The 14,141-nt window shown below is 41.1% G+C and overlaps 1 protein-coding gene across 1 annotated transcript; it reads left to right on the forward strand.

Annotated features, from left to right (window-relative positions):
- The first annotated feature begins 2,483 nt into the window (after positions 1 to 2,483).
- On the forward strand, positions 2,484 to 9,303 carry LOC117696053 (PRAME family member 12-like). Its single transcript, XM_076928159.1, is given in 5 exon segments — positions 2,484 to 2,767; positions 4,226 to 4,365; positions 7,353 to 7,568; positions 7,571 to 7,922; positions 8,739 to 9,303. Coding segments are annotated over 5 exon segments (1,557 nt in total).
- Positions 9,304 to 14,141: the final 4,838 nt, after the last annotated feature.

Consider the following 14,141-nt stretch of genomic DNA (forward strand, 5'->3'; position numbering starts at 1 on the left):
CTTTGCTGTTCCTTCAGTCTGTTTCATGTACCAACCAGGTATTACTTGTACTTGGATAAATTTGGAGTCATGTTTTTGTAGTTGGGTTATTTATTGTCCCTATTGCCCTACTGAAGTTTCTGCCTGGCTAAAGTAAGTAGCACTTCATGCTCAATTTCCCCTAAGCTGAGAGTAACAGCTAAGATCAACCCCATATTATTTGGCACCTACCTTATATCAGTTTTAGGTCTGATCCTGGAGATCTCTCCAACTACCCATCCCATCAGCTGCAGATTTCCATTCACTCTCATGGCCATCTTGCATCTTTCCTGTCTCTGCCCACACCTGTTCTTCACCCCAAGCATGATCCTTCCCATCTCTCTCCCACTTCATTTCCTCCTACATCTGCCTCTTAAGAGTGTTTTCTCCTCTTTATATGTGAGATTCAACCATCCTCATTTGATCCTTCCTTCTTGTTCAGCTTCTTTGTGTCTGTAGAGTATAGCATGCTTATCCTGTATATTGAGGCTACTATCTACCTTTTAGTGAGTAATACCATGCATATTCTTGCTGACTGGGTTATCTTGCTCAGTATGATATTATCCTACGCCATTCATTGGCCTGCATAATTTATGCTGTCTTTGTCTTTGATAGCTGAATTATATTCCATTGTGTAAATGTACAACAATGTCTTTGTCAGTGTTCAGCTGACCATCTCTGGCTGTTTCCAGTTTATGGCTATTAACAGAAAGCTGCCATAAACATAGTTGAACAGGTGTCTTTGTACTATGGGAGAGCATGTTTGAGGTCACCAGAGAATGTACATTAAATTGGGATAGCACTCTGATCAGGGCAGCTTAACTTGCCTCAGAGGACTCAACATGTGGTGAAAAAAAAGTGGCTTATCTGTATATTTCAGGACCCACAAGTCTGTTTAAGTGGAATGAGAGGGGGTTAGATAATTGAGGGTCCCATGATGTGGGGAGTAGACAGAAGTCGGTATCATCCTTGCAGCCATCTTGAGCAGTGTATCCTGATAAGAGATTTGATTACAGTAGCCTGCAACAGCTGAGCACACTCTGATAACATCTTGTTTTAGATACCCAGGATCTTCCCTTGGGTGTGTGAGACTTAAAGCTGTGATTTAGAGCTGAGACTTAAGGGTGTGACTTAGAGATCAGATTTAGAGATAAGACCTTAGGGCGTGACTTAAAGGCGTGGCTCACAGGTGTGGCTTAGAAGTGAGTCATATAAAAGGAGAGAGGCAGACAGAAGAGTTCAGTACAACTTGGAGTACAACTTGGAATGAGTTATTAGGCATTAGGTGGAAAACACTTGGACAAGAGAACTCAGAAGAAAGCAACAGATTATTAGGCATTAGATATTAGGCACTTAGCACTTGGGAGAAGTACCTTGGAACTTGGAGGCACTAAAGTCTAGAAACCAGGGACTAGGAACTCAAGACCTGGGTCTTGGAGAGAAGAAGAGAGATTGAAGAATAAACGGGATTGAATCACACTCTGTCTGGTCTCCATTCTTTGAGTCTGTACTCACTCTCTCTCTCTTGCTGAACCCCAACTTTCGGATAGGAGCTGCTTGGGGCAGTGTGGGCTAACAAGTTAGTTCCCAAGGCTTTTGACAGTACAGGTTCCAACATTGGTACAGCAGTACCTGACATTTTGGCCCCAAATGTGGGGCAGCTCGGGCCACAACACCCTGAGATAGAAGGATGCTCCAGATAACTTGATTTGCCTCGGAGGTCTTAGTGAGCAGAGAAGACAGGAGAGGAAATGGATGCTTACCTGTATGGTTTCTGATCCACAGGTCTGCTGAAGGTGGCAGGAGATTGCACATCCAGAGGGAACACAGGGTGGTTAGGGCAGATTAGGAGGCCTGAGAGGACTCAATGAGCAGGGAAGATGGTTGGGAAGGGAAGGTTACCAGAATGGTTCAGGTTCCCCAGGTCTGATGAAGATGGGAGGAAAGGTTGTGGGAAGAATGAAGGGAGCCTTTGATAGAAGGCTGCTCGGGGCCTCAGTGCATTTAATCTCTTAAAGAATAGGTTAGCATTTAGCATAGCTCCTGCTTCTAAATATCATGGAAGTAAAATTTTATCCATTTTGTCAATATATTGTTCCATTCATTGTAGTAAAGCCATAATTATTTCCCAGAAAAGTGTTAGATACATACATGAGTCTCCTGTGACAGTGTAGATTAGGACTCACAGGAACATTGTATCAGATTGTGAAGATTTCAGGGAAGATGTGTTTAAATGGTGCTTATATATTACCAGGAGGACCTTGAAGGAACTGTGGCAATGAGAAAGATAAATATCAAGTAATCCAAATTACAGGGTTTGCAATGTCACCAGACCAGGGATTAGACGCCTGCCTCGTTTATGTAATTTTAGCGGGAGTGGGGTGTGAAAGGCTTGCTAAAATGTTTTGAATGAGTTTTTTCTTTCTTTGGATATTTCTTTAGCATCATCATACCTGAAAGTCATGATGAGTTTCACAAACCCACAAACACTCCAGCAGCTGGCAAGAAGCCTGCTGAAAGATGAAGCCTTGGCCATCTCTGCTCTGGAAAACCTGCCCATGGAACTCTTCCCACCACTCTTCAAGGATGCATTCACCAGCAAACAACCTAATATCCTGAGGCAGATGGTGGCAGCATGGCCATTCCCATGCCTTCCTGTGGGAGCCCTGATGGAGACGCCTCACCTGGAGACCTTGAAAGCTCTGCTTGATGGCCTGGATTTGCTGTTGGCACAAAAGGATCGACCCAGGTAAGTATGAACATGGTAGCATGGAGGTGGGAAGGTTTCTATGGATGAAAATGAATACAGTATTCATAAAGAGGCTCAAGGTGGATCAGGATTCTGATTGTGGGAGTCAATATCTTCTAGAACAGAAATGAAGGAACTGGGCGGTGGTGTATGTAGGACAGCTTAGAACAGAAATAGTCAATATGCAATGAGTCTGTCCCTGCCTTTTCCCCAGGCTCTAGAAATGGAAGCTGTCTCTGTACAAAAAACTGATTTAAGAAAAGTAGAATTATGGGTCATGCAGATTAACATTGTGTCTCCTACCATATAAATGTCTTTCTACTTTGCCCACAGGAGGTAGAAACTACAAGTGGTTTGCGACATGCTACCTCGCCGATGAGGAGCACGTCACACTCAAGATTCTTCTGACAGCGTCTTTTATTGTTACAACTCTCTTAGTTAGAAGGATGCAAGATGGATAACAAAGGAAGGACCCCAAGCCCCAGAATGTACTGACTTATATACTATCAAAGAGACATGATCTGTCCTCATTGGCTTACAGACTGGGGTCTCATTTACATATCCACTGATAGTACTATCAGCGGGAGAATTCGCGCCTACACCTGCACACAGCTGCAGACACCAAGGCCAAGAAGAACCAGGAACAGGAAGCCAGCGCCATCTTCTAATGGTGAGCGTATAGCTACTTCAGCAAACACAGCATGGCTCCTAACATCTCCCCCTTCTTTATAAATAGCATAAAGTGACTAGAGACCTTTTGTGCCTTAGTCCCGTGCAATGGGAACCCGAGCCCTGGGAGGCATCAAAAGGCTGTCCCGTCTACAGCTTGGTGCAATGGGATCCTGTGCCCACAAGCATGCATAAATGGAACAGCGTCTCAGCACTTTAGCATATTCAACCAAGCTTGAGGGGATGCTCCAGTCTCAATGGCCATAAATGCCTGAGCAATAAGTACTTTATCACGTTGTTGTTGAGTTTTCATTTTACAGAACAACCAGAGTAAGATCAATGTCCCTCAAGTAGCATACAGCCAAACAAACCTACCCCCACCCACTCCTTAAAGAAGGAAAATGCAGAAAAAAGCCAAGAGGTAAAGTCTTTAAAACTGATTATATCAAGGCTTGTATTTTTGAGGTCTAATATCTTCAACTGTAATTCTTCTTGAAGGAACTCCAACTTCTGGGTCCAATTCCCCTTCAGATATTCTGAAATAATAGAACTGTTAACAAGGGAAGAATTATCAAAAAGTAAGGGGGTTATACATAGGGAACGTGTGGAAGCCACACAAGAAAGTTGTACGAGATCTCCAAGCGCTTGTAATTGTTGTTGTAATAAGTCAATGCACTGATTGACCAGTAAGACCCCTGAGGCCAAATGAGCATCAGTTCTTTTCACTGTCTCAAGTGCATCAGATGCCTTTTCAGTAATATGACTAATAACTGAGGCTGTTTGCACTAGATTGGCCATGGCAATACCTGCAGTCACTGCAGCTGCAGCAGAAACAGTAATGGCAGTGATTATAGCTGCTGTAATTCCAAAATCTCTTTTTTGTCTCAATAATTGTATGATAGGAAAATCTTTGGGGTCAGCTTCAACAGGTACTGGTACAAATGTGGGAATATTCACCACAATTGCTGTCCGGTTTTTTCCATTCCAGCATTCTGTTAAGTAACATGTAATATTAGGACTATGGCAATTAATTATTGAGCTGTTTTCAAACAACTCTTCATCACATATAAGGAAAAAATATGGTGCTTGAACACACACTAGTGATGGCTCAAGCATATAATTAGAATATTGTTGATTAATCTTCAAATTAGATAAACTGATCTTTGTTTTATTACTTTGCGTGGTCTCCAATCGTGTACCACTGACATTATTAGATGTATGGAAGCTTCCTTGTAGATTAGCAAAAGCTGATATACTAGTAGATGCCTCATTTATAATTAGAGATTATCATTTATAATTATCATCATTTATAATTATCATTTATAATTATCCATTAATAATTATCATCATTTATAATTATCATTATTTATAATTATCTATTCAAAAAATGGCCACTCACTCCCAGGGCCAGAGTGAGTGTTATTTGTTTTAAATCTTTTTAACTTTTGATTAAAATAGAAACCCTCCGATAGTTTAAATTTCCATAATTCTGGTGGTTGACATGCTGTAAATGTCGGAGGAAAATCCAATAATGGATAGCACCATGGTATCTGTCTTTTAGTGGTCACATTAAGAGGAGAATTATCAGATAATGGTATAGTCATATTGCTAGTGAGCATAATGGTAGTGATATTAGAAGATGTGTTATCACCACCAGTTCCACTTCCACTAGTTGCTCCAGTACTTATTTGTGACAGGGCATTCATTAATATCCCTGTGGGAATTTTATTAGCAACAAGTGGATCTTCCCAATATCCCAATTTCTTTTTTGTAATTTTAATACATGGCCCTTTCCCAGAGCTAATAGTCTCATTTTGGAAAGTAAAACATAATGCCGTATTTAATTTTATTGAGGTGGCATTATATGGTTCTGTTTCAAACTTAGGCGTTTTGATGCATGGTGCTTCCATGGCACAACTTGTGGATAAGAATAAAGGAAGTTTAGTCGAATTAGCATGTACAGGCATTGGAACGGGCCATGTTCTCACTATTGCCCACAGAGGTAGGCTGCTCCTTATGGGAGTCCAAAGAGTTAATATCAGAAACATTGATGTCCACAGCCTCTGGATCCGGATTTTCTTTTTCTCCATCCTTCACTATTCTTGTCAATTTTGTTGGTACCCAGATCGGATTTTCTTGCTCCTGTGGGAAAACACAAATAGCTCCCCTGGCCAGTTAGCATATCAAAGCTCCATTGGGGGTGATTTTGTGCCATGTTATCTCTGGCCTGTGTAGCACACAAATCATGATAAAGAGATTTCCATTCTAAATATTTGCCTGTAGGGACAATTGCCTTGATAGTACTACACCAATCCCCAGGCGTCATAGCACTTTCTGCAAGTCTCTCTATTAAGGCTTGGGTAAAAGAGGCATTTATGCCATATGTTTGCACCGATTCTGCCAATGACTTTAATTGTTTCAAGTCTAAACTTCAATGGTATCTCTGCTGATTCTGATCTTCAAAGACCGGAAAGGCTAGGCTCTAATCCTTCTTCTCTCCTTTTCTGGATTCAAGGAGGTGGCTATTTGAATAACATGTCTCTTAGCCTGTTCCTGTTTTGTCTTCCGCACAAGCAGCTGCGGCGCCGATGGCAAACTGCCAGGTGCATAAGGAGGATCCGGATGATATCTTCCTTTCTCATAACGAGCTGCCTCCTCATTAATTCTGTTTGTTCGTCTGAATCCAACCCATCCTGGGACGAAGTATCGTCCTCGTTTTCTCCATCCTCAGAGGACGTCTCCTCTGACGTGGAGTCATTCAGTGTTAATTTTCTAAACCCAGACAAGGCTGGATATTTTTTATATTTCTCTGACTGAGCTATTTTCTCAGCTCCATTCTCTTTTTTCTTTTTTCTTTTCTCCCCCTCCTTCTTCTTCTGACATGGAGGGCTTAAAGGCTGTTTATCATTGCCTTTTTTTCTGCTAGCATTCCCTTCCTTTTCTGCTTCTGATAGGCTATCCTGACCTTGGCATTTCTCATCCGCTATGCATGCCTGAATCATCTTAAAAATAGGTAACGTGCCTGCTCTCAATCTTCCCTCTTCCTTTTCCCGGGCTAAATCAGCTCCTAACTTTTCCCATGATCGCGTGGTAAGGGATCCTGTAGGACCATACCACGGAGCAACTCTATCTACCTCTTTAAAAAACTTCAAAAGAACCCCATCTAAAATAGTCAAGCCGCTTTCCTGCAGCAGCACCTGCACTGCCACAAGAGCTGGCTTAAACTGTTGATTGCCCATAATTCTTTATCTACAGAACTGGGCGAACCTGCACAGTTATCTACCTGTGATTTACGGTTCACTTTGAAAAGGAGGACATGTACACTCCCGTCCCTTAATAGGCCAATTAAGGCAAAAGCAAAACACGAGAACAACCACCGCTCAGACAGGGATAGCAAAAGCAAGGCCAAGCATAGGATTCACCATATCTTACAGAAAAGTGTCTAGACTTACTGCACTGTCAGTTCTGAATCTTGTTTCTGCGAGCTAAGCAGGGTCCTTCAAGGTAGACGATCCTCGGGGACGTTCGGCTTCACTCCCGGGTTTCGGCACCAAAATGCGACACGCTACCTGGCCAATAAGGAGCACGTCACACTCAAGATTCTTCTGACAGCGTCTTTTACTGTTACAACTCTCTTAGTTAGAAGGATGCAAGATGGAGAGCAAAGGAAGGACCCCAAGCCCCAGAATGTACTGACTTATATACTATCAAAGAGACATGATCTGTCCTCATTGGCTTACAGACTGGGGTCTCATTTACATATCCACTGATAGTACTATCAGCGGGAGAATTCGCACCTATGCGTGCGCACAGCTGCAGACACCAAGGCCAAGAAGAACCAGAAACAGGAAGCCAGCGCCATCTTCTAATGGCGAGCGTATAGCTACTTCAGCAAACGCAGCATGGCTCCTAACAGTGGTTGATTTACGAGATGCCCACCATGACTTCTGGAATATTTGGGCTGAAAGACAGCATATCATTTGCTCTTCAGATGTCATTGGCAACAACCAAGCAGTGGGAAATCATCCCATCCTAGGTGGGAAACAGGCCATGACTGTATTGATGAACTGTTTCCTCGTGTCCCACTGTCCCTCCAAATATCTCAAATATTTTTATTGGTGGACCAAGCAGAGGAAAATGTGATACAGGTGATCTGTCAGAAGTTAGAGTTTGGAGCCTTTCCTGCCTATGACCCACTGGATGTTTTGGAGGTTTTTGACACAGGCTCAATCCAGGAATCGGAAATAAACACATGCTGGGACATTCACACCCTTGCTTTGCTAGCCCCTGGCCTGGGCCAGATGAAAAACCTCCAGAAACTCACTTTCAAGGAAATCTATGTCCCTGTGCATTTGCCTTGGGACCAAGAGATAGAAACCTGCTGTTTTACAGAGATCTTTTCCCAGTTCTCCAAACTAAATAAGCTCCAGCATCTCTATTTGAATGATGTCTCCTTCCTGAATGGTCGCCTGGACCAAGTGCTCAGGTAAGAAAGAACAGTGAGCTTTACCCTGGGGTGAGCAAAGTATTTTGTTTTTGGGTTGCTTTACATTAAACATCAGTTTATATAGTGCTTTGCCAGCCAATGTTAAATTTATATAGATCTGAGCTTTGAATTATTGATATAGTACTTTATGCTGTTATTGCATCCTAATTTCTCACCTTAGTAAAGTCAGACTGTAAGCATGTGTCCATGATTTATAGAAGGTCACTTGAGAAACCCAGATGACAAAAAATTACATCTAGAGAATGTATGAGATCTTATACCACATGTCCTCTAATATCAACTCTGTTCTCAGAACTGTATGAACAGTTTCCATCTCCTCTGACTTCTCATGGTTCAATGGAAACCATTTGAACACAAGAAGGAGCTGAACAGATGGGAAATGAGTGAATGACTGTGGTCAAAGGGAAACCCTATGAACAGAACAGAGGCTGTGTGTGGAAGCTGGAGCACATTGAGATAAATGATAGCAGAGATGGGGATGGTTCTGAGTGGCTCGCAGTTGATCCTTCTGGGTTCTCCTACTTACATCATCCGTCCCCAAACATGTTTTCTGCTTACCAGTTCAGAGGGAACTCTGGAACTGCCATAGTAGCAGACACAGTGATAGCTTACATCCTACCTAGAAGAACATGACATTAGTTGTTAGCACTCCATCTGGGAGCATCTTGTCCTTGACCTTAATAATGGTCTGAGAATGACTGAGGGATGAAGGAGATTCTGCTATCTTAAAGTCATAGGTTTTGTTCTGCCACTATTCATCTTGAGTGATGTTAAATCCTTTCTCTTTCTCTCTAGGTGTTTGGAGAGTCCACTAGAGACCCTTGCTATCACTTGCTGCATGCTGTCACAATCAGATATGAAGTATCTGTCCCAGTGTCCAATCATCCAGCAGCTGAAACACCTGGACCTGAGTGGTGTCACCTTCCTACATTTAGATGATCCATTTCTAGGAAGCCTGCTACAAAGACTGACAGCTACTCTGCAGACATTAAAATTGAAGGGCTGTATATTCATGGACATGCAAATCAGTGCCTTCCTGCCTGCACTGAGCCAGTGTTCCCAGCTCACTGAAGTCAATTTTATGAAGAACTTATTGTCAATGGGCAGCCTGAAGAAGCTGCTGCAGCATACTGCCAACCTCACACAGCTGACCATGGAGAAGTACCCTGCCCCTGATGAAGTCTATGATGACATTGGTGATGTTATTCCAGACAGATTTGTACAGCTTTGTTCTGAGCTTATGGGCACACTCAAGGGTATAAGGCAGCCAAAACAGGTCTACTTTTTGAGTAAGAGATGTTTAGATTGTGGGAAATGCTTTTTCTATAATTTGGAGTCTTGTTGGGAATATATAAGGTGAGGTCATTTCTTTGCTCTGACAAATAGAAGGTAGGACTCAAATGACTGATTAGAGGCATAGGCCATTTATATTAAAGCATTTCTTGAAGGACTTTGGAAAAAAATTATTTCACTTTATTTGAATTACAATCAAATTCTTCAAATTTAAAGTAGTTGTGTTGACATGGAGAACCATGAGCTAATTCTCAGACTAATGTCTGCACTACAGACCCACCATTGTAAAGCAACAATATTTAAAAGTTGTGAAGCTTTTATTCCAGCACTTTCATAATGAAACACTATGAGGAAGTGAAGGGGATAGAGAGGACATTACAAAGAGCATAATGGACTTGAATAAGAGGACTCTGTGTCATTCTGCCTCTGGATGGCATCCACCTTTGGCTGCTACATTACATACTTTTCTGCAGTGTATGGACATATATTTTTATGAAGTATAAGTCTGACTGAACCTTGAAGTACTTTTGTATTAGACTGCTGTCACTTTTAAGCTGTGTCTCTTTCTTGGAGAGGTTCTGCTGCCTGATATCATGTTTTCCCACCACCATTTGAATTATAATTTGTAAAAGATTGCAATAAATCATTTCTGAATAAGAACATTTTTGGTTTTATTTTCTTTTACTGAGTTAGTTTTCTGACAACATTATACTTGTGTATTGTGCTAACCCTGCCCCAATAATCATGTGTCCCCTTGTCTCTGCCCCTTCCTTCTCCTAGATCTTTCAGAGTAAATAAAGACCAACATGTTCTTTCCTAGGGGAGATTTTATAATCTTATAATTGATTCATGAGACCCTATCAAAAATGCTATATGGAATCATTTGGAGACGTTGCTTAGAGGCAAACAAAGCTTGCTGCTTTTCCTGCATAGCAGGGTTGATTCCCAGTGCACACAACCACCTGTATCTCCAATTCCAGGTGAATGACATTTTCCTCTAGTCTCTGGGAGCACTTGAGTCACCCGCACATGCTGAAACAAAAAATCTCACACACCTAAGTGTATAAAATTTGAAATAAAAATTAAAATGAAAGTTAATACATCAAAATATTAAAACATTAAATTTCTCAATCCATTAGTTAAACCCATTGGGAACACTTGTGCAAAATACAAAAATCTAAAGTTAGGTTGGTTGGTGATGGATGTGTATAATCTTCAGTACAGAGGCTGAGGAATTCTGTGTTTGTGCTTCATGGCTGTTGTTCTTTCCCTATGAAGAATAAGTGCTCGCCGGGCGGTGGTCGCACACGCCTTTAATCCGAGCACTTGGGAGGCAGAGGCAGGAGGATTTATGAGTTTGAGGCCAGCCTGGTCTACTGAGTGAGTTCCAGGACAGCCAAGGCTACACAGAGAAACTCTGTCTCAAAATCCCTCCCCCCCCCCAAAAAAAAAAGAATATGTGCTCTACATGAAGATTTTAAGGATTCTAGACATTTCCTCCATGAAGAATGACAACTCTTAGTGCCTTTAGGATGCAGGATATATTTTTTTTTTACTCTTGAGAAATGGCAGGACATACACAGAAAACTCTTTGCAGTCTCTATCATCTTGAATGTCTCAGGAGACAAAACCTACACAGACATGATCTGGTCTTGCTCTCCCCCCTCTCTCTCTCTCCCTCTCTTTTGTTTTCATTACTTCTCTGTCTCCTCTCTCTGTCATTCTCTCTACTTCTCTCTCTGACTCTCTGTCTTTCTATCTGTGTGTGTGTGTCTGTGTGTCTATGTGTGTCTGTGTACCTCAATCTCAATAGCTCTGTTGCTCTGGCTGCCCCAAACTCATTATGATGACAAGGCTAAGACATAAGATTCATCCAAGACGTAAGATTCAGATGCAATCTGAGTATGGGGATTGAAAGTGTATACTGCCAGACCTTGCAGAATAGCTGTTGCCTGGCCCAATGAAATCCCTAGATGCAGTTATTAGAACTATGAAAGTGGAATCTAAAGAAAGAATGGAAAACAGTCACAGGAGGAAGCTAAGCTGATGTCTTGGGTACTGAAAAGTACAGAATATATGCTTGAGGCTACTCTACCATTTGAGTCATAACTGGGTTGAGAATCAACTGTGATGTAAATCGATTATTTTATTGTTTTCTAATTGGAATAGTTATACTGGAAGAACCAGATATATTACTTCTTAGCACATTCCAAAAAGATGTTCCACTATGCCAAAATGACACTTCCTCAACAATGTTGATAGCAGGTCTCTAGGAACCACTCTTTGTAGATGATACGATAGTATACATAACTGACTGCCAAAGTTCTGTCAGAGAATTCCTACAGTAAAAAACAGCTTCAGCAATGTGGGTAGATATAAAATTAATTCAAACAAACCAGTAGCCTTCCTCTATATACAGGATACAAAGGCTGAAAAGGAAATTAGGGAAAACAACACCCTTCAGAATAGTCAAATAATATAAAATATCTTGGTGAAACTCTAACCAAGCAACTGAAGGTCTTTAAGAGAATAATGTCAAGTCCATGAACAAAGAAATTGAGGATGATCTCAGAGATAGAAAAGCTGTCTGATAGCCAGGCAGTGGTAGCACATGCCTTTAATCAAAGCACAGGCAGAGGCAGGCAATTTCTGAGTTTGAGGCCAGCCTCATCTACAGAGTGAGTACCAGGACAGCCAGTGATAAACAGAGAAACCCTCTTTCAAAAAAACCAAAAAAGGAAAAAGAAAAAAGAAAAGAAAAGCTGTCTGATGCTCATAGAATTGTAGAATCACTATAATACAACGGCCATCTTACCGAAAGCTATCTACAGATTCATTGCAATCCCCATGAAAAGTCCAACTCAATTCTTTGCAGATATAAAAAAGCAGTTCTCAACTTTATATGGAATAACAAAACAACCATAAAAAAAAAAAAAAAACTTTTTGTGAGAATCACTATCCCTGACCTCAAGGTCTACTAAAGATAAATAGTGAAAAACCCACATGGCATTGATAATGTGACAAACTAGTTGATACATGGAATAGAATTGAAGACCCAAAAATATACCCACATACCTATGGACATTTGATCTTTGACAAAGAAGCCAAAACCATACAGTGGAACAAAAAGAAAGCATCTTCGACAAATGGTGCTGGTCTAACTTGAAGTCTTCCAGTAGGAGAATGTAAATTGATTCATTTCTATCTCTTTATAGAAAGCTTGCTTTGAATCTCATAGGTCAGAAAGTGGAAAATAGAACAGATTGGCACAGGGGAAGGTTTCCTGAGCAGGACACCAATGAATGGCTCACTCTCTAAGATCAACACTTGACAAATGGGACCTCATGAAACTGAAATGTTTCTGTAAGGCCAAGGACACCATCAATAGGACAAAACAGCAACCAACAGACTGGGGAAAGATCTTTACTAATCCTACATCCAATAAGGGCTAACATCCAAACTATACAAAGAACTCAAGAAGTTAGACGCTAGAAAGCCAAATAACCCAATTAAAAATGTGGTACAGAGCTAAACAGAGAATTCTCATCTGAGGTATCTGGAATAGCCTAGAAGCACTGAAGGACACAGTCAAAGTTCTTAGTCATTAGAGAAATGCAAATCAAAATGGCACAGAGTTTCCACCTTGTAACAATCAGAATGGCTAAAATCAAAAATTCAGGTGACAGCAGATACTGGGGAGAATGTTGAGAAAAAGATACACTCTCCCATGGCTTGTGGAATTGTAAACTGGTACAAACACTTTGGAAATCAGTTTGGTGGTTCCTCAGAAAACTAGAAATAATTCTACCTGAAGGCATAGCAATACACCTTCTGGGCATACACCCAAAGATGTTCTACCATATCACAAGGGCACAGGCTCCACTATGTTCATAGCAGCCTTATTTATAATAGCCAGAAGCTGGAATCCACCCAGAAGTCCCTCAATGTAAGAATGAAAACAGAAACTTTGGAAAATTTACACAATGAATATACACCAGGGACAACCTCAGGAAAATCATGTAGGTCTTATTGCTCTTTCTTGTGTACCCTTGTGGTCCTAGGGGCAGCTGTGTGTTTCTTCCTGTCACCGAATAACTGTAGCTGACAACTGTGCACTCGCACAATCCCACATTGATGGTGACACTCATCAGTCTAAAATTGAGTGATTTGAGAAAAAAACTCAAACAGGGTAAACTGGGAGCTCACTGTCATTCCAGGGTCACTCTGCACTGGGCAAAGGTCTCTTCCCCTTCATCTCTTAGTGAACATTATCACTATGAGGAAAACCAAGCCCAGAGTGTTGTCTTAAGCTGTAAGCACTCCTGTCTCTCCCAGTCTACATAGTGCTAGTTCTGGATAGAGAAAAAAACAGAGACAGTCTTTTATTTCATTTAACATATAACTCCCTGTCTTCACTTTTATATTCTTCTAGTTATCCCTCTGCTAAATTGAAAGGCTTTTGTTTCATCGTGTCTGAATCTACTTGTTTTTATTAAGTGCTTTAAAATTTTGACATTTTTGACCAACTTTCCAAAGGTTAAATGCTTCAACTAATCCTTTTGACCTCATCCTGAGAGTCTCAGAAATTCTCCAAAGAATTAAAAGAGCAATATTAAGCTAATTAGCCTTATTTCATATGATGGAAAGAATACTAAAAGTCATGTGTACTGGACACAGCTATAGTCCTAACTCTTGTGAGGCAGAGGCAAGAGTATAAGAAGTTTAAAGTCATACTTAGTTACACAGAGAGTTCATGGACAGTCTGGATTACCTGAAGCAATGATACACATTGCCTGGAGATGTGCCCAGCATGCCTGACACATGGTTCAATCCTCAGCACTAAAGAAAATACACAGCAGCTCTTAGCATCTAATCACATCATTTAGAGTACTGTTTCTTTGATTC

Source organism: Arvicanthis niloticus, unplaced genomic scaffold (genome assembly GCF_011762505.2).
Source record: "Arvicanthis niloticus isolate mArvNil1 unplaced genomic scaffold, mArvNil1.pat.X S10, whole genome shotgun sequence".
Lineage (NCBI taxonomy): Eukaryota > Metazoa > Chordata > Mammalia > Rodentia > Muridae > Arvicanthis > Arvicanthis niloticus.